We start from the raw sequence: 19,843 nt of genomic DNA on the forward strand, positions 1-19,843 counted from the left end.
ATAAGTCAGTTTGCGTAAAAATATGAGTATAATCCAGCCTGGCCTAGGAACACTCTCCAAGAATAAATATAAAATTGAACAACAACAACAACAAAAACCCATGAAAACAAAAGACAGAAAAGACCCACTCACACCCCTTGTATGTTTATGAAATGCGTACTAGTTTCAAGAAGCGGTACGCTTATGCAATCTGTGTTGAAAAGCTTATACCATGAAGGATTCACCACAACCACATGTTCCCTTAGAGTTTGGATTCTTGAAGACAAATCTTGAACTCAACTTGTCATCGATCCAATCCATCTCGGAACCAACGATCGAGAAGAGGGCCTTTGAATCAATGACAACTTTAACCCCGTCTTGTTCGACAACCTCGTCAAACTTCTGTGGCTGTTCGATATATTCAAGGTTATATGTCAAGCCAGAACAGCCCCTGTTCTTCACTCCAATACGAATCATCTGAGGAGTCGGCTGGTTCAGGAGACCTTTGAGGTGGGCAAGAGCATTCGGGGATAGCGTAATAAGTGCCTTGCGTGGCTTCAATGTTCTTCTTCTTCTCTTCTTTGGTGTAGTTGTGGTGCTGGCATCAACAGTGGTTGCCTCTTGGGGTATGGTCTGTGTTGTAGTAGTGGTACTGGTAATGGTGGAAGCCGCCTTGCTTGCCTCGGTTGGTGCCTCAGCGGTCTTGTTTCTCTTCAAAACATCTCCAAAGCTTCTAGAAGGTAGACTGTGCTTGGCCCATCCGGTCGATCCCAAACTCTTCGTTGTGCTGCGGTCACTAGTCCCTTCCGAACTCTGTGTGGACATCTTGTACGGCACGTAGCTCACACCTTGGACGGGCATTGGTGTGGTTTGCAAAAATCTCTTAGTAGAGTTTGCCATCGTAGAAGAGAAGTTTCTGCGTAGTAGTAGTGACATATCTGAAATCTGTGGTACTGTTCTCAACATCTGCTTTGTATATGATCTGTGTGTGTAAAGGCGCTGCCACGGGTGTATTCTTCTATTGAACGTTCTGCTGTATATGGCCTAGAGAACAACTTGAAATTGGATATAATAATGCAAATGAATTGGGGATCGTGGTCAAACGTCAATGTCTATAAGAATAATGGAGATTCTTGTAGATAACTATGAAAGATATAGGGAGAATATATTCACCAAGTTGAAAGAAGAGGAAAAGAAAATCAATGACCCTCCCTTTTTTTTTACAGTTATTGTCCTTGGCTTTTGAGCGCAAAGAAAGGGCCAGGAAAGGGAGAAAAACAAAAAAAAACCCTCCTCCGGGCGTGGCACCGCCAAACGTTCCAAACACAAAATATAAAATGGGGGCGTGATTATGTCATCAGTGTGACTCAAAAGCAGCCAATGAGAGAAGGGGAAAGTGTAAGCATTTTGAATTTCACGCCAATTACCACAATGTTCGCGAATTTTTCCAAAGGTGTCCTTTCTTTGGCAAATCCCGATTTTCGCAAAAGCTGTGACTCCTCGTCTAAACTGCTAGGTCCGTGACTAAGGGAAAGCCGGTCCTAACTTGCCTAACTACTACTCACCAGCATGGCCATCCATACACCTACATCCGTACACCTACATCCGTACCCATACATCCGTACACATACATCCGTACACACACAAGTAAAAAAAAGACAAGCATTAATAGACACATTAACAAAGAGATGTAGTAAATTTGTGGGTTAAACAGGCGTTGTCTCCTTCTTCAACCAGTAGAAGGCTCTTTGGTCATCCTTCAATAAAGGAGAAAGCATTTGACAAACGGTTTTATGGTGATTGTTGATTAGTTTTCTCTCTTCGTGGGTCAAGAGCGAGACGTTTGTTAGCTTTCTGCAGTATGGAACCAATGTCAAGTTTCTAAACTTGAGGAATGACTTCTCACCAAACTTCAAGTCTGTGCTCTCAACGAGCATATCGTTTTCAATACGGATACCGTATTTGCCATCCTCGTAGAATCCAGGCTCGTTGGTGACGATGTTTCCCTTCTCCAATGGGTATGAGATCAACCCATTTCTCAATCCAATGCCGATAGGTCCCTCATGTACGTTGAGATAAGAACCAACACCGTGACCAGTACCATGTCTATAGTCTAACCCCTTGGCCCATAAGAACTGTCTGGCAAGAATGTCGATGTAATAACCGTTTGTACCTTCTGGGAATACCAACTGCTCGATGGCCAAGTTACCCTTCAACACCAACGTGTAGTTATCAATCTCCTCCTGAGTTGGTTCACCAAAATGTAAAGTTCTTGTAATATCAGTGGTACCTTCCATGAACTGGGATCCAGTGTCACAAAGATAAATCTTTGAAGGGTCAATCATCGCAGAGTTCTCACTTGGTGGAGCATAATGGATCACCGCAGCATTTGCACCCGTTGCGGAGATGGTTTCGAATGAGTTGCCCATGTAATGCTCTTGTTCTTGTCTAAATTCAATGAGCTTTTCACCAGCGGCATACTCATCAATCAACCCTTCGCCACGAACCAGTTTGTCTTCAAGCCATGCGAAAAACCTCACTATTGCAACGGCATCCTTCAACTGTGCCTTGGAGAAATTCTCAATCTCGGTCTTATTCTTCACAGACTTGAACAGAATAACTGGTGAAACTATCTGTCTGTATTTACAGTTGTTCAAATTACGCACGATTTCCCAAGACGCAGTTTCTGGAATGGATATGGATGCAGACTTCTGCTTCAACGCAGTGGTTACCGAAGATAGTTCAGTCCAAATGGAATTATATGGAAGCACGGTAATGTTATTTTCAGCAAAGAATGTCTTAACATCATCGGAGTATGGGTTATCGGTGAATAACTTGGTGGTCTCACCGTCAACAATCACATAAGAGAAGAAGACAGGGTTATACTCGATATCAGAACCTCTCAAGTTAAGGAGCCATGCAACCTCATCCAAAGCGGACAATAAGATGGAATTGGAGTTGTGCTTGTTCAGTTCCGTGATCAGTCGTTGGTGTTTGCTCTTGAATTCTTCACCGGTGTATTCCTTTGTCAAATGGATCAACTTGTTTGAAGGCCTCTTTGGAACTTCTTCAAACTCGCCCCAGATAGCATCAACCAAGTTGTTTTTAATGGCAACGAGTTCCACTTTAGATCCTTCTCCGTTTTCATCCACTTTAGTCTTGATTGTGTTCTGGAAACTGACAACATCCTTGTAGCTGATAACTTTCGGATCAATACCAATCTTGACAAGTTTCTTTCCCAGTCCAAGGGACTGTTCGATCGCCTCTTGGACTGCCCACTCTTGCCATGTTGGTTCGCCCTTTGCACCTTGCTTGAGCAAAACCCAGTTGAAATCCAGCTCTTGGCCAGCCTGGTTGAAGTATCTTCCATCAGTACTCAACGCAGACTTACCCTCTGGAATGTCGTTGAAATTCAACAAATCCCTGGTGATGATGGCAATCCCGGCGGAACCAGTGAACCCAGAGATAAAGCTTCTTCTCTGGTCAGCGGACGAGACGTATTCGGAGCTATGCTCATCCTCGCTAGGAACAATGTAAACCGCCAGGTCGTTCTCCTTCATCTTGAACCTCAACTTTTCCAATCTCTTGGTGGTGTTCACGTTCTTCGTGGTGCACAGCGTATCTGAAGAGTAAATGCTCTCCGCGGACATGGATCTTCTTGGAGACCCGGGAGTAGAACTCTTTCTTCTCGACAGCTGGTGCATGAACAACGACTTTCTTCTGTTCTGTCTGGACAACAACCCTGGAGAACACGTACAGTTCGAGCACGGTCTTGAGCTCCTGTTGATGCTATGGGCGCCACCGCTACCGTGGCCGGCGCTAGCACTCGCCACTGGCGCGCTTGTCCCAGCACGGCCAGACGCAAGAGAGAACATCGAAGGCTTACTAGCAACTTGGTTGGACATGGTGAAGGTTCTGATCATTCAACTGCTATACCAAGCGCCCTTTATTTTGCCGTTTATATCGGGTTGTTGTCGTAGCGCTGGGTATTAAATTTTCCTCCTCCGTGTAAAAATTGCCTTTCCCTGAAGAGACAACCGCTCGTTTTGTACCAGCCCACTCTCCCTTCCCGTGCGCTACTGTCATGCGCTGACACTTTGCCTGCTCCCCGTTGGCTTTTCCCCTATTTCATGGGCAGCACACGAAAAGGCGTAGGCGTCGTCTGCAACGAATTTGTTCCCGTTTGGGACACTCCGGCTGGTGTGTCTGGGTGTGCGGGTGTGTGCCCCGTGCGGAAACTACACCAGAAAACACACCGGAAAACACACCGGAAAACTACACCGGAAAACTACACCGGAAAACACAACCAACGCCGTTTCAGCGCGCAAGAAAATCGACTTTTGTGCCTGCTCCTCGCAGATTCCGCTCCCTCTGCCTCTGTGTGTTGTCTTTTTCCTCGTTTTGGCCCGTAGGGCCCACCCGCTAGCGAAAGCACTCCTATACATAAAATTTGGACAAAAACGGGGGGGGGTGTTTTTCTGTTTGCTTGATACTCTGCCTTTTCCACCAAAGATCTCCAATTGCCATTTGATCTCTGTAGCATTGGACCATGTCATTTCTGGGTATCTACAAGGCGACGTATGCGTACGTGCCTCAGAACGACCAGGAGCTGGCGATTGACGAGAACGACCTCCTGTACCTGCTGGAGAAGTCGGAGGTTGACGATTGGTGGACTGTGAAGAAAAGAGTTGTGGGTGCTGACGCCGAGGAGCCTGTTGGGTTGGTTCCCTCCAATTATATCGCTCCTGCCGATGCCATTGGCACTGCTCGTGCACTGTATGACTATGATAGACAGACAGATGAGGAGCTTTCATTCAAGGAGAACGACCAGTTCCAAGTGTACGACGATAAGGACCCGGATTGGATCCTGGTATCGAAGTCGCAAGAGTACGGTTTTGTCCCGGCAAACTACATCGAGATGAGACCTGGTGCCTCTGCTGGTGCCACTGCCGCCCCAGTGGCTCAATCGCAGCCACTTGAGTCCTTTCCACCACCACCATCGCATCCAACGGTTGCGTCCACGCCGGCAAAGGCTGCGCCAGAACCGGTCTTGCAACCGCCTCCGCAAAGATACGACAGACCAACGAGCTCTGATAATACACAGCAGGGATACGACGACCACGAGGAGGAAGAGGAGGAGACTCCTCCTGCGTTGCCTTCTAAGCCAAGACCTCAGTCCGTTGATCAAGGCTCTCGTCGTTACTCCTCAGAAGAAGAGGCGCCGCCGCCAAAGCCATCAAGGCCAACCACGCAGGACGGCTCCTCGTCATCACAGCGCTTCAACGATGATGTCGGTGACTTGTACACGTGGGCGGTCAGTGAGGTTGACGGTAGAAAGAAGAAGAAGGCCATGCTTGCAATTGGTAATGGTAACATCTACTTCTCGCCAGACTCTGTCAACGGAGGATCCCCACAGCAATGGAGAGCACAGGACCTCCTTTCTTTCAGTTCTGAGAAAAAGCACGTCTTTCTCGAGTTCAAGGACCCTCTCTACTCGCTGGAGATCCACGCCGGTACTAATGAGGTTGCAGCCCAGATACTGTCAGTGCTGGGTGATTTGAAAGGTTCGGTTTCCCAAAAGGGGTTGAAAGAGATCAAGGATGCTTCATCGTCGAAAGGCTCGAAGAAGAGAAGCGGTAAAATCCTTTACAACTTTGAAGCAGAAGGTGCTGATGAGTTGAGTGTTCGTGAAGGTGATTCTGTCACCATTATAAACAGCACAAAGTCTAAGGATTGGTGGCTGGTGCAAAACACCGTCACTGGAAAGGCGGGTGTTGTTCCTGCACAGTTTGTCGAGCCCGTGGCTGAAGAGAAACCAAAGAGCTCCTTGGCCAGTAAGTTCAAACTGTCAAGATCCAAATCGAAGGATAACTTGAAGAAGGCCAAGCCGGAAGAAGAGGAGAGATCAAAGTTGTCCTTACCGAAGAGTTCTCGTGTCAGAACTTGGGAGGATCGCTCGGGTACTTTTAGAGTGGATGCCGAGTTCCTCGGTGTCGTTGAAGGTAAAATCCACCTGCACAAGACAAATGGAGTGAAGATTGCAGTTGATGCAGGAAAGCTTTCACTTGCAGACTTGGAGTTTGTTGAAAGAGTTACAGGAATGTCATTAGAGTCTTACAAAGCCAAGCGTGGATCCTCGAAGGACACTGGTGAAAGCGATCGTGAAAGAAGAGCTAGAAAGGAGCGTGAACGCAAGAGAAAGGAGCGTGATGAGCAGGAACGTGATCGTATTCGGTATGAGCGTGAGAGAATGGAGAGGGTTTCTGAGCGTGAGAAACTTGAACGTGAACGTGATAGAAAAGAACGTGAACTGGAGAGAAGAGAACGTGAAATGGACAAGGAAGAAAGAGATCGTTTGCGCCATGAGCTGGCTGATGCTAAGAGAAAACTTGCTGATATGGCTTCCAAAGAAAATGACTACAGTAGATCAACTTCAAGGGACAGATCAACGTCGAGGGACAGACCATCTTCAAGAGCTGTTTCTGGCTCTAAGAAAGAAGAATATGACTGGTTTGAATTCTTCTTGGAAGCTGGTGTTGATGTCAACCAGTGTCAAAGATATAGCAACAACTTTTCGAATGAACAGATTGACCCAAGCATTCTCGAATCTATCGATGCATCAGTGTTGAGAACATTGGGCTTACGTGAAGGTGATATAATCAGGGTCACCAAGTACATTGACCAGAAGTTTGATCGTCAACAGAAGGCGGATGTCGCAGGTGCTTCGTCTACATCGAACGGTGGTCTCTTTACTGACTCTACAGGTGCTTTGAAAGTTAACCGTCCTGATTCTGCTAATCAAGTAGCTGGTTCTCTTCCATCGCCAACGAAAACAGCTGCACAACCACAACCTACTGATGATGATGCCTGGACTGTTAAACCTGCTGTGAAGGCTGAGGCTTCCACTGCTCCTATACAAGCACAGTTTACTGGCTCTATGCAAGACTTGGTCAATTTGAAACCACTAGAACCAACAAAAACGGCCTCTTCTGCAAAATCATTTGCTCCTACGCCTGCTACGCCTGCTAAACCAATTGAACCAGTAAAGACAGGCACCATTGCTTCTCAACCAACAGGCTTAGCTGCACAGGCCACAGGTGCTCTATTGGATCCTTTCAAGACTGGTGGTGGAAACATTCTACCTTTAACGACTGGTGGTATTGTCTATCTCCCAATTCAGCAGACTGGTATCATTGGGTTGCAGCCAACAATTATGCCATTACAAAAGACTGGTGGTTTGGCCCCTGCCTTAACTGGTGGTCTGGTGCCATTGCAAAAAACTGGTGGTCTGATCCCATTACAGAAGACTGGAGGAATGAATCCTGCTCTAACTGGTGGCTTGGTACCATTGCAAAGAACAGGTGGAATTAATCCTGCTCTCACTGGTGGTTTGCTTCCATTGCAAAGAACTGGTGGCTTGCCTCAGACATCGTTTGGACAACCAACTGGTTTACCTCAGACATCATTCGGTACACAGGTTACTGGTGGTTTACCACAGACATCATTCGGGGCTCAGATGACTGGTGGATTACCACAAACCTCATTCGGTGCTCAAATGACTGGTGGATTACCACAAACCTCATTTGGGGCTCAGATGACTGGTGGATTACCGCAAACCTCATTCGGTGCTCAAATGACTGGTGGATTACCGCAAACCTCATTTGGGGCTCAGATGACTGGTGTTACTCAGCCAGCTTTGGGTGTACAGCAGATGAACCAACCTCCAACTACCTCATTTGGTGTACAAAACACGGGTTTCCAACAACAGCAGCAGCAATTGCCATTCGGTCCTAACCCAACTGGTTACAGCTTATCATCTCCGCCAACTTTCAACACAAATGGACCTATATATGGTCAACAGATGAATAACTTAACAACATCTTTCCAGAATGCATCTATCTCAACACCATTTGGTCAACAACCACAACAGCAGCAACAGTCATTTGGCCAGCAACAGTTTGGCCAGCAACAGTTTGGTCAGCAACAGTTTGGTCAACAACCACAACAACAACAACAGTCATTCGGTCAACAACAGTTTAGTCAGCAACCATTTGGTCAACCTCAAACTTCATTTGGTCAAGCCCCAGCTCTGTTTAATCAGCAACCTCAACAACAGATGCCACAAGCAACATTCGGAGGTTATTCTCAGCAACAGCCACTGGAAGCGCAGCCTACTGGTTATGGGTTTGGTAATACACCATCAAATGATGGTTTTAAAAAGGCTGATCTCAGTAAAGCTTCGGCTGATAATCCATTTGGATTTTAGAATTTTAGAAAGAGTAACAGTTTTATATTATTCGTTTCACTTGTACATTTATGTAACATTAATTGCATAATGGAGTAGAGATATAAAGATGGCGTTTGTCGTCAACGATAACCACGTCTCTATGAATATCTTGTCCACGGTGTTATATATATAGGTGTTGAAAGGCATGCTACACGTTCGACGTCAAATATATTTTATGGGAGAAAAAAACAGGGCATATTGGTGTCAACCATGGTTTTACCGGGATCGAACTACCGTGACTGTCATTTCCAACTACCCTTCGTGGCCCTGATTGAAGAAAGTGTACCAACTGTAATCTATGAAACAGTCTTGTTGGTTTATTTGGAGCAGTGTGGTGTCCAGGTGTAATGTGGCGCAAACTCTTAATGTCCAGGTGTTAAGATCAACTATTCCATGTTGTTAAGTATTCTGGTTTAGATCATTATTCATTTGTTTAAATATCATATTTATGTATACTTGTGAGACAGGAATGATCATACTCATTGAAATTTAGTGATAAATACCAAAAGTTTGCACTAATATTTTTTTAATTTAAGAGTTAGATCTTGAACTAATATATACTCAAATAATCATCGGAGTCGAACTAAGAAGAATATTTAATATTTTCCAAAAAGCGAACAAAAGCCAAGTTGTCATGTAGAGAATTCTGAATTTGGACATGAACAATATATCCAGTCACCAAGCTGCAAGTTGTGTTATCATCTCCTTAGTCCTTTCATTTCCTTTGTGATTCGCAGGCTATAAGGCATCAAATCTTTTTGAAACGGTTTAATTTCAGGCTAAACTGTATGCAAGCCAACAATGGAGGTTTCGTTTAGAGGCTTTTGGTTCCTGAAACAGTCTCTATGTTGAAGTTTCTGGAGACCCTCTATAACTCAATCCGTACAAACTTGGGGCTCATCAGCGTGCTCCAAGCATCATTTTGATTTTGCAGCTGTTTTTAAGACTGTGCCGAGATGCGCATGATATAACATCCATCATGTTCAATCAGTCGAGCTACGACTTAACAAAGGGAAGATATTTCCTAACATAGCGCAACCTGTTATCTGAGATACAACTCTACACACCTCAAATGAACTATAACTGGGAATATCTTTTTCCTTTTCCAGCTCCCTTTTGTTTGAATAGTAGACATAGCACACGCTGCACAGCAAACGTTGATGAAACCAACCCCTACAACCACAATGATCGGTCCAGATAGCCATGCTAGAGGTATCTTGGCTCGACTTTGTTAATACCCTGACAAGTGCATTCTCCTGGTGTTCTGGTGTACCCTCCTTTGTGCGTTGTTTCGTAGAGCATGGAGGTCTGGTTCCGGGCTTTAAGATTATCGATAGACCCCATATTTCTCTGATTCGAAGCAATCGGTTTCAATTGTATGGAAAGTATAAGCTTTTCCTTAAAAACCGACAGAATTCTTTCCGATACTTTCCATTATAATATAACGCACAAGCTCAACAACTTGCCAGTGCCACTGTGTCACAGCTACAGGTCTAGCATGCAAAGTGCATATCCCAATGCGTATCCAAATGCGTAGCTCTCGGCAGGAAAGGGCATATGGATCACCACCTCAAAGAGTTATTATATTCGACACTGGAGTTAATGCCAGCCGACACATGATTCATTCGATCGAAATCAGGGCAGTGTGCTATATATTGCAGTGACCTTCAGATGGCGATATTCACGACGAATTCCTCGAAATTTCCCGCTTATTGATTGGTTGTGGTTTGTAGTACATGCGAGTTTAATACGCGCCGGAGTCCGGCACGATAAAACTGATACAAAATGTACTCTTAAAAGTTTCAGGCGAATAGCGGCGTTCTAGAAGGGCTAGCAGAACAAAACATACGGCCACAGCCACTGAACGAGGTACTCTTTGAATACCGGGTTAGAGCCTACAGTGAATGCCCTACTGGAAAATTCCACCACACTCAGCCATGGCGGCCTGGATGGTGGCCTCGATGGTGGCATGGGGGACCATCACGTAGTGTAAAGTCTACAAAAATTGTACACCATCAAAACGGACAAACGCGCAACAAAATAAGACACCTCAACACAGTAGTCCTCCTCCGCTGTTCATGTCCGCTGTTTCTCTCTGCTGTTCTTCCCTGCTGTTCCTCTCAACTCAACCAAGCGTAACTCCTTCGGGAATGCTCTCTCCTTCCCCGTCCCATAGAAATTCCGACGTGTCCGCCTTCCCAGCCCGCCAAAACCTCTTTGTGTTTAACTTTGCTCAGAAGTTATGGGCCCGCACTTTCATGCACCAGTGCTGACGTTGGGCGGATTTTTTTTCGTTCGTCTTGTTCGGTTTGTCCCATTTCGAGGTTAAGACAAACTCTCATACACCAACAGGCAACGGACAAACATTTGTTTAGAAGGAATTGACATATCCCAATACACAAAAACCAAAAAAAACACACCCACATAGACAACAAAGGAGTTGAGCAAGAGGATACAAAATCGCCAGAAACAAGGGTAAACAATCATAATCAACGAGCCAGAAGGAACACACACACACACACACATCGATATGGCGCCATTGCTTCCATCTGAGAGCAAAGTGTACTCGCTTTCGCTCCCTGACGAGAGCCCTGATCCTCGTCTTAATCTCAGCGCCAGGGTTGGCGCAGCGCTGACCTACACTTATTCAGCGGTTGTTATACACGGCGGGCTGGCTATGGAGCTGGCGCTACCGAAGGTGTCGATAGAGACGGTGGAGCAGGCGCTGAGGGAACGCTGTGGAGACACACCGTGGAGCGACTTTCTGTCAAACGAGATCTTTTACCTGAACATCATCACGAGAAGCTGGCACAGGTTTCTCCTTCGAGACAACACGGTGAAGCCTTGTCCCCGTCTGTTTCACTCGCTGACCTTTACAGGAGACTCCATCTTCCTCTTTGGCGGGCTGTGCCTTGATAGCCATAACGCAGACAAACTTGTCCCCACGAATGACCTCTGGGAGCTTACTATAGACACTGGTGCCTGGGTTTGCCTCGACGATGGCTTGCACTCTGGCATTGTTAGCCGATTCGATCATAGTATTCTTGCAGTGAGTTATAAATCACCAGCGGATCACAAGCAACACCCTGCAATCGCAATCATTGGAGGAAGAGGCGAACTGAACCAAGAACTGATGCACATATCCATATTTGATTTGGAATCCAAACAGTACGTTAACAACACAGAGATGCAACTAAGCTTGAACGAATTAAAGACAAGAAATGACAGTGTTGGATCATCGGTCGATCCCCATGTATCCGCGGGGACGCAAAGGGCAAAACTAAAGATGTCCAAAGACAATAGTTTTGTCATTTCAGGCTCTTCAAAAGAAACCGGAGAAGGCTTGAAAGATGAGTTTTTCGTCCTGTCACAAGATATATCTGTGATCGAACATGGCAAAAATCCAATAGTGTCATTGCCAATATCACCTAACGCTTCTGGTATGAGACTACCCTTATCACAATCTTTCCACAGCAATAAGAGTGTTGTGCCCCGTGGCCTGTGTCGCCCAACAGGAGATGTCTTTGGATCAAACATTATAGTTTCAGGTACGAATTCAGCTACACAGGAATTTGAAGTGTTTTCATTCAATAGACCATCTCATAAATGGTGTCGTTTGAACGTTGATAACAACAAGAGAAGAACAAACATGTACCTTTGGAGATCATTCTCATGGCATTCCCATCACAAAGTGTTAATTCTTGGATCAGCGACCCGCCCAAAAGACTCGTCAGAGGGATACACCATTCAGAAATTCGACACAATGGTGCTGGTGAATCAACCGATGATAAATTCATTCTGTGGGGTGGCAGACAATGAAGGAAAAGAACAACCCACCCCAAATTTTGGCAATCTGAAGAAGAGCAAAACGTTTGAGGCTTACTCGAAATATATTGCACCAACATCTAAGATTAGGACCATGGGGTCTGTATTCCCGACGTATGCTGTGACCCTTGGGAGAAGCGCTTTCGAGAGATTTGGATCTTCTCTAACGGATTTCGAACTTGTAACGGCAGATGGAGATAGGGTTAATGTTCCTCTCGTATTGTTAAGAAAGAGATGGGGCCGCTGCTTTGATATGTTACTTGCAAAAGCTTACTCGAGGGCTGTACAAACTTTGGAAAATGGCAAAGAGCCTACAGATGAGGAAGATGACACCACCTCAGTCATGTCAGGATCCAATAAGAGATCTGTTCTTATGCTTAACAAAGCGTCGTATACTCGGGATAGGGCTGATTCACCACAGTTTCGCCTTCCCTTCCAAGAAAAGACACCTCCTACTCCACTAACACCTCTTTCAACTTCTGGTGATACACAATCGAGAAAACAAAGCGTGGTTTCAATAGGAGCAGAATCTATCCTGTCTACATCCACATCTGAAATTCCAGACTCGGTCAATTTTGAGAATATTCCACCCGTCCAGCCTGAACCTACAGAACCGGTGCCGCCGCTTGACATGAGAGTACCCATGAAGCAAATGAATTCGAGGGACTATCTTCGCGATCCAATGAGAGGATCTATAAGTGGTGCTTCCTTAGCATCAGGAGGTACAAACACGTCTGCTGTGAGACCCAAAGAGCTGAAAACACCGGTTTCACTGTTAAAAAGACGCGCAACCTCGAGATCTTCAAGTGTTCCGAACATCGATGATGAAACCTTTTCAAACACCGGGTCCGAACTACTCAGTGATGATACTTTGAAAGGGTTTTTAGAGCCTCTATTGATTCCAAGAGCTCTTTATCTTCCTTTCCATACAGTAACAGTGAGAGCCCTCACAGAGTTTCTGTTTACCGGACAATTGGGTGATAAGTGGCTTTTAACACCCACTACAACAGATATGTTACTGATTGCGAAATTCTATGAGCTCCCATTGCTCTACGATTTGATTTCAGAGGTGATTTACACAGTTATTTCGAAGAAAGAGAGCGCTTTGATGCAAGCATATGTTGACATGATTAACGATTTTAAAAAGAAGCTCCATGAAGTTTGTCATAACAATGATGACTTAATCAACACGTTTTGCACCACTCATGCTCATATTAAGTCCAGTTTTGACCAAATTGAAGGATACCTTGCCACCGTAGACGATGGGTATTTCAATTTGGAGTTACTGCGGAAAGCCAGCACTATAACCAGCACACCGTCATCCCCCAGAAGCAGCTGTGACGCATCACCAAGACGTTTATCTGCTCGTCGTACCCGTCTTGGTAAATCAAGCTTGTCAAGGGAAATAAGACACATGGATTATGATACTGAAGAGAGTGATGATCAGAACAGTGTAGTGGAGCACGTGAGTGTCAACAGATCCCCAATCAAGTTTCGTACAGATTCTATGTCTCGATCATCATTAAAGAAGGTTGAGGTTGAGGACAGTATTGATCCATTATCAAAAACAGTATCAAGTGTCATTGACGATGATTCTTTATCACCAAAAGACAATGCAGATGTGACTCAGAACAGTAAGATTGTTTTAACAGTACCAGAAGGTGAATTTTCAATGGAAAAGCAGAAAGTGAAAGAATCAAGCTCGTCACCTAACGATACCGATAACAAAACAACATCTGATTCCGATGATTTAGGTGTTGGACTTGGTCTAGTGAGCAATGTTACAGTGAAAAAGAAATCTTCCACAGACAAAACCAATGACAAGAACAACCAAGAAGAAGATGATGAAGAAGAAGAAGATGAGGAACATTTGGCTACATGGGAGAAGATTGCAGCACCAGATTCACCGCCACCAGATGATTCTCTAATGAAAATAATATATGAAACAGCTGCGCTTGCATGTGATATGAAAATGTTGTTACGCTGTTCAAATGCACTGGACATGTCCAAAGCTCTTGAGCAGAAGAAAGTCGAATGCTTAAAGGAACTTGAGGAATTTGGTAATAGGCTGTTAGCGAGCGATTTGGAGCGTGACATGACATTGACACCTGCCAATATTGAAAATGAAGGACTGAAACCTCGATCAGTGAAATCAGTGAAGTCAGAAGAGTCTACATCTGTTGATATAGATCATGAGTTACAATCAGCTACTATGAGAAGAGGTGAGTCCATTGAGACAACGGCAACTGCCGGCACTACTGCAACTGCAGCTTCCTCTGCATTTGATACCGAGTCTATCATATCCAGAAGAACACTTCGTTCCAAACTTCCAAGGATAGGCTCGCTTGTATCTTTAAGCTCAACTGCTGGACGGAAACCATCAACAGCCGGTACTGATGATAGAAGAGCTCCTGGAAGTTCTACGAGCAGGGACAAGAAGAAATTTTTGGGTTTCATGCGCAGAGCGTGATTTATTATCTAAAAGTATATATACACAGCATGTATATTCAAGCAGACGGTATATCTTTGAGACACTTACTGTGTACATCTAGCGAGAATCGAAATGGTAAACATTGAACTAAAACTGTTAACCAGGACTACGAGAATCTCACAAAAGGCGGATGTCAAAAGACCCCAAAAACAAAGTTCAAACCAGAAAAACAAGATAACAAAGGACACATCTGAAGAGATTTCCCTAGTCACGATCAAGGAATGCGAACACTGCTTTCCCCAACATAGTGTTGTTTTTTTCGTTGTCAACTCTATATTTGTAGTACTTCTGCTGTCATAATCTGTCTCCTTATGCGAACTAGGGACTGACATGGATTGTCTCGGGTTTCATAAAACCCCAGCTCAGCCTGTCTTAGTTCCAAGACACATCATCCAGCTTTGAACAACAGAAACCAACAGAAACCAACAGAGACCAAAACAGACCAAATCTTTCAGTCTATTCTTCTCAGTATGATGCTTGTTGACAAGTGTTGATGAGTGATATAGTACCCTGAAAGTTTGGGATTTGCCTGTATGATTTACTTATGTACACAATACATATGGCCGACGGACTGAGGCAGGGAAAATGCAGTACGTAGGAGAGCCCGTTACCAGAGAGAGCAATCTCCGCCGCGGAAAGAGGTGGCCACGCTACGGAAAAACCCCAAAACATCGGTGATGTGCATGGCTAATGAGTTGAAAGGGGATCAAAGTTCAAGCAATCTACAGACTGATATGCGCGTGTATAAAAAGAAAAATAACAGAGTTTTGAGCTTGTGCAACGTTTACAGCTCCCATGCGTGGGCGGGCAAGTGTTAGTTGAACCCAAGTTACCTTACGTTGCTTTCCATGGCGGAACCTCAACTTTACCCGGCGTTGTTTTGATCATGCTCGGGAGTTGAGGGAGTTTATCAATTCGATCCATGCAGTGCTTAAAATTTTTGTGGAATGTCATACATTCCGATTTCTCCACCAGAGTTTGTCAACTGAACAAGTGGGCCCAGTACAATTACATGCTAAAGTATAGTAACATGGATTGTCTGCCACGATAATATCCACAACGTTCTGTTCTACGGACGACTCCGCCGGCATGGAAGAAGGTTTAAACCTTCTAAGATACTCATCTGCTTGGAAGGTACTGCAGGACTACCGAGATCAAATATTTTGTTTCTTTTTTTTTCCATCACTCCAGGAGCTAAAACCCAATTGACCACATAGTTACACTGTTTGGTAACTCAACAGGCTGGTGGAGGATAGTGCTGGATCTCGCTACCTTGAATGCGATATGTGTGCCAGATGATCTCAAGGAGTGAGGACATCAGTTCAAGGATTATGATTGCATTGGTTTGGACTTTTTTGAACTCTGTCGGCACAATGAGACACATGCTAGAGCATTTCGAAAGGCTTAACCGCCTTTGCAGCCAACGTCTAAAAGCAACCAACCATCTCCTGCGAGGCAGCGGTCAGTGTATGGCATGAGCACCACCATAGCGTACTCAAGATTGTTCTGTATGGATGGCAGATGTTACGTCCTGCTGAGCCAGTGCAAGTGTGATTCATAGAACGTGTCTCCATATTATCGCACAGTAACTTGCGTTTGTTGTTTACCTTTGGCGACCAAAACGAACTCCAAAGTGCAAAACATGAATTGTACGCGGGAGAGCCTATGTGAGCTTAGGGGGAGGGACAGTTAAAGCGCTGGACTGGTTTGGAACTCAAAAATCGAGACTGGATCTACGGACACAATAAAAGCCCTGGGTAGCCCAAGAAACGTCTCATACTGATGACGTGGATTCAGGTGATAAGTAACAACATCCTCACAGTTGCTGAGTTACAATGTGCTCGACGAAAGAGCAAGAAACTCACACAGCGAACCGAAAGGACCCTTCATAGGGTTTCACTCCCTCTGTATGAAATGTCCCACTTCTATGCACGTACACTAGAATTTAGAGTTTGAACTGTAATAGAAGCCGGTATGTGAGACAAGTTATATCACATATGTATACCACAAGCTTTTGATAGGGGTCATACATAGTATCTGACATGGAGTTGTGTTATTTGGCTCGAATATTATTTGTATGGAAAGGTATAAACAAAGTGAATCAGGTTCGGCTTGCGTGGGCTCGAGATAACGTCCTGGATTTTTGTTCAATTTCTCTCGCCTCCTTGGTTTCGGGCCAGAAATGAAAAGTTAAAAGCACACCCACACACGGACAGACAGCAAGTACATGCCACGCTGTAACGTTTTTTATACGGCTGGCCCACCCGTAATTCATTCGAAGTTGTGTAAGCGAAAAGTAAGAAAAAACTATAACAACCACGACGAACTTTACGGAGATATTTGAAATCGTACGCCGCAATCTTGGATCCAATTCACTTGTACAAGGACTACACGTTGAACGATGGAGTTATTGCCCATGCTTAAAGGCAGTTCTCCTTTGACCTTGTGAGAGAGCAAAATTGCTCCAGTGGGAAAGCAGAGAATTTAGAAACCTTTTTAGGCGCTTATGCACCTCCCGTTTCTTTTTTGTAACTTCTTCCCGCGAAAATTCCCCATTACAGAACCTTAGAGAGGTGTTATGCTTCCGGGAGTAGGTTCACTGCCTCTTTGCGCGCTTTAATGCGGGTGTATTGCATCAGTATGCGTTCAATTTGACTACATTAGCAGCAAAGTAGGCATACTGACGCTCAGATCTGAGTGTTTTCCTGCGAGCGAATGCTCAGCGGGCAGGAAGCGTTGGAGAGAAAAGTTTTGGTGGCTCAGAACGTTTTCATATGCCAATAGACGAAGTGTGCCTGCTGTAAACTTGTCCACGCCAGTACCAGACTTTGTCCTTTGGGTCCCCTGGACCAGTCTCCCTTTCCAATTTGCATCACCCTCCTTCCCGAATAATTCAAGTCTCGACCGCTGTTCTGTAGAATCGATCAAGCCATTGGCGTTGTGCAACTACGGAGAGCTTTGCGTACATGACCATCACTTTTATTTTTTAACGTATGGTCTGGTGTCGGACCAAGGCCATTAGCATTAAAGTTGTACGAATGACGATTATTGGGAGCTGGAAAGTTAGAACTGCAAAAGCGGTTAAACCGTTCACGAAGAACATCGAAGGAAGCGAATGGGCCGGGTTTCCCCTCTCTTCCTTGATGTGGGTAGTTAGGGCTCTCTCCAGTCGTCTCAAATGATTTCGAGTTATATCGAACTGAAACCTCAGCTGCAGTTGATACACACACGTTCCACAAATCATTCTAAAGGGAGCCCCCCCCCCAAGGATGCAACCGTCATATATGCTACTCCCTTATGTATGTCGCCGTGGTGGAGGCACCAGTTGTACGAAAGAGCATCAACAACAGGTATGTAGTCATACATATTTGATACGCACTCGAGCTTTGAAACACGGGTAGGTTCGATGCTTTACGATGTAGTCACCGCGCACAGCCGCTGGTGCCTATGCACCACAACGCATGAATTTGAGAAATTTGTCCAACCGTGGACTTACAAAACTCAAAGACCTACTTATAACCCGGTTTCCGCCCCTTGGTTAAAATGGCCAAACTGCAAAAAACGAAAAAAAAAACACAAAATTCACATTGTAGTTTGGATTCTCTTTCTGTCCTTGACCTTCCCCTTCGAGTGTGATCTTCCTATTTTCCTGGCGGGCGACAAACGGACAGGCAAGTTAAGCAAAAAAGCACAGACAAAAAAAGAAACAAAACACAAAGTGTACACACACAGACACGGACACACATCCTGACCAGATCAAAACGTATAGCTATAAAACGAGCAGACACGCTGTCTCTTCCCCCTTTTTTTTCTTTTGAGTATTGAGCAACACCATCAGACGTTGGTCATTGATCCATTGAGTTGAATCTTCAGAGAATTTGTAAGGAAGGAGATCACAGAGCAAGGGAAAGACCCTATCAAGAACAAGAGAAGAGGACGAAAACAAACACTCTCGGAATTTACCTTAAAAAAACGAGGCGAAAAACAGTTTTCCAGGCGTGCAACTCTTTGAAAAACAAACGGAAACAAGCAAAACCACGGCTTGTATCTATCAGAAAGAGACATAACTACCTGTACCGAACGAGAGAGAAGGAGAGGAGCTACAATGCAGAACGATCAGTCCTCGTATGGCTACTATGGCCATGGACGAGTCCCGTCCCAGAGCACTGCTGGGGCCTTGAATGCCCAGCAACAGGCGACACCTCTAGCACCACAGCAGCAAACACAGTCGACAGCAGCACAGCAACCAGGAGCACAGCCACTGGCACAACCTCTACAGCACCAGCAAGTGCCCCAGGTGCAACAACAGCATCGTTCTTTTTACTCCTACGATCAGCATCCACAGCAGCAACAACAACAGCAACAACTCCAACCGAGCGCAGCTTCGGGATACTACCCACAGTACCAGTACCAACCTCTGCAGTATCAGCATTATAACCCGATGCAGCAGCAAGGACAACCGCAGCCCTACGGACAACCCCAACATGTTGGCGGGCCGGGACAACAAGCACAAGCACAAGCGCAACACGTTCAACAACAAAGTTCACAGTTGGCACCAGCAGCGGCGGCGGCACAGCAAGTGCAACAGGGGCAACCAGGACAAGCTCAGCATCCACAGCATATTCAGCCGCAAAGGCCAAAGTTGACCACGACGTTTTGGGAGGATGAGGGGACGGTGTGCTACCAAGTTGAGTCCCGCGGCATCTCTGTGAGTCGTCGTGAGGACACGAACTTCATCAACGGCACCAAGCTTCTGAACGTTGCCGGGATGACACGAGGCCGTCGTGATGGCATTCTCAAGTCCGAGAAGGTTCGATACGTTGTGAAGATTGGTGCGATGAACCTTAAGGGCGTATGGATCCCCTTTGAGCGGGCGCTCGAGCTTGCTCGTAACGAGGGCATTGTTGATCTACTGTACCCGCTCTTTGTCAAGGATATCAAGGAGCTATACCAGGGCCCTCAATACTCTGGCGGGCTCACGGCGGCAGCGAACTCAAACCCAAAGAACATCGTTCCAGTGACGGTGACGTCGTCAGCGTACACCCCTGGTGCGCATTCGAGAAAGGCCCATGCCCATTCGCAGTCCCAGTCCCAAGCACATTCGACTCCCCAAGGCACTCCTCAACCACCACATACGTCGTCCAATGCCACGGCGGCCCAGGATCAACAGGGCCATGAGTTACCACAAGGCTCGCAGGGGTTCTCGTACGGGTACCACTACCAGGATCCATACCAGAAGAGCTATTATAGTTATAACCAAC

General features: G+C 45.5%; 7 protein-coding genes across 7 annotated transcripts; 4 read left to right on the top strand and 3 right to left on the bottom strand.

Moving 5' to 3' along the window:
• Positions 1-204: 204 nt before the first annotated feature.
• Positions 205-555, bottom strand: CYBJADRAFT_118289 (iron-sulfur cluster assembly accessory protein; the record flags this gene model as incomplete). Its single annotated transcript, XM_020212256.2, has 1 exon — positions 205-555. A coding segment is annotated over one exon (351 nt), but the record flags the coding sequence as incomplete, so codon positions are not given.
• A 1,073-nt stretch (positions 556-1,628) lies between these two features.
• CYBJADRAFT_193408 (Creatinase/aminopeptidase) lies at positions 1,629-3,884 on the bottom strand (the record flags this gene model as incomplete). The annotated part of the gene is made up of 2 exons (XM_020217479.1): positions 1,629-3,811; positions 3,866-3,884. 2 exons carry the CDS (start codon positions 3,882-3,884, stop codon positions 1,686-1,688), a joined length of 2,145 nt encoding a protein of 714 aa, XP_020071613.1. The 3' UTR covers positions 1,629-1,685.
• A 506-nt stretch (positions 3,885-4,390) lies between these two features.
• CYBJADRAFT_166382 (uncharacterized protein) lies at positions 4,391-8,245 on the top strand (the record flags this gene model as incomplete). The annotated part of the gene is made up of 2 exons (XM_020214463.1): positions 4,391-7,960; positions 8,024-8,245. Exons 1-2 carry the CDS (start codon positions 4,529-4,531, stop codon positions 8,243-8,245), a joined length of 3,654 nt encoding a protein of 1,217 aa, XP_020071614.1. The 5' UTR covers positions 4,391-4,528.
• A 1,125-nt stretch (positions 8,246-9,370) lies between these two features.
• CYBJADRAFT_166383 (uncharacterized protein) lies at positions 9,371-9,829 on the bottom strand (the record flags this gene model as incomplete). The annotated part of the gene is made up of 1 exon (XM_020214464.1): positions 9,371-9,829. A coding segment is annotated over one exon (174 nt), but the record flags the coding sequence as incomplete, so codon positions are not given.
• A 793-nt stretch (positions 9,830-10,622) lies between these two features.
• MDS3 (Mds3p) lies at positions 10,623-14,822 on the top strand. The gene has a single exon (XM_020214465.1). The coding sequence runs from the start codon at positions 10,797-10,799 to the stop codon at positions 14,559-14,561; it is 3,765 nt and encodes a 1,254-aa protein (XP_020071616.1). The 5' UTR covers positions 10,623-10,796; the 3' UTR covers positions 14,562-14,822.
• A 2,884-nt stretch (positions 14,823-17,706) lies between these two features.
• CYBJADRAFT_166386 (uncharacterized protein) lies at positions 17,707-18,106 on the top strand. Its single transcript, XM_020214466.1, has one exon. The coding sequence runs from the start codon at positions 17,761-17,763 to the stop codon at positions 17,938-17,940; it is 180 nt and encodes a 59-aa protein (XP_020071617.1). The 5' UTR covers positions 17,707-17,760; the 3' UTR covers positions 17,941-18,106.
• A 1,133-nt stretch (positions 18,107-19,239) lies between these two features.
• On the top strand, positions 19,240-19,428 carry CYBJADRAFT_120572 (KilA-N domain-containing protein; the record flags this gene model as incomplete). The annotated part of the gene is made up of 1 exon (XM_020212329.1): positions 19,240-19,428. A coding segment is annotated over one exon (189 nt), but the record flags the coding sequence as incomplete, so codon positions are not given.
• Between the last annotated feature and the right edge of the window lie 415 nt (positions 19,429-19,843).

This window comes from Cyberlindnera jadinii (assembly GCF_001661405.1).
Source record: "Cyberlindnera jadinii NRRL Y-1542 unplaced genomic scaffold CYBJAscaffold_3, whole genome shotgun sequence".
Taxonomy (NCBI): Eukaryota; Fungi; Ascomycota; class Saccharomycetes; order Phaffomycetales; family Wickerhamomycetaceae; genus Williopsis; species Williopsis jadinii.

Excerpts from the sequence above, each read along its gene's own strand:
- MDS3 (XM_020214465.1), top strand. The coding sequence starts at position 10,797 with ATGGCGCCATTGCTTCCATCTGAGAGCAAAGTGTACTCGCTTTCGCTC.
- CYBJADRAFT_166386 (XM_020214466.1), top strand. The coding sequence starts at position 17,761 with ATGATTTCGAGTTATATCGAACTGAAACCTCAGCTGCAGTTGATACAC.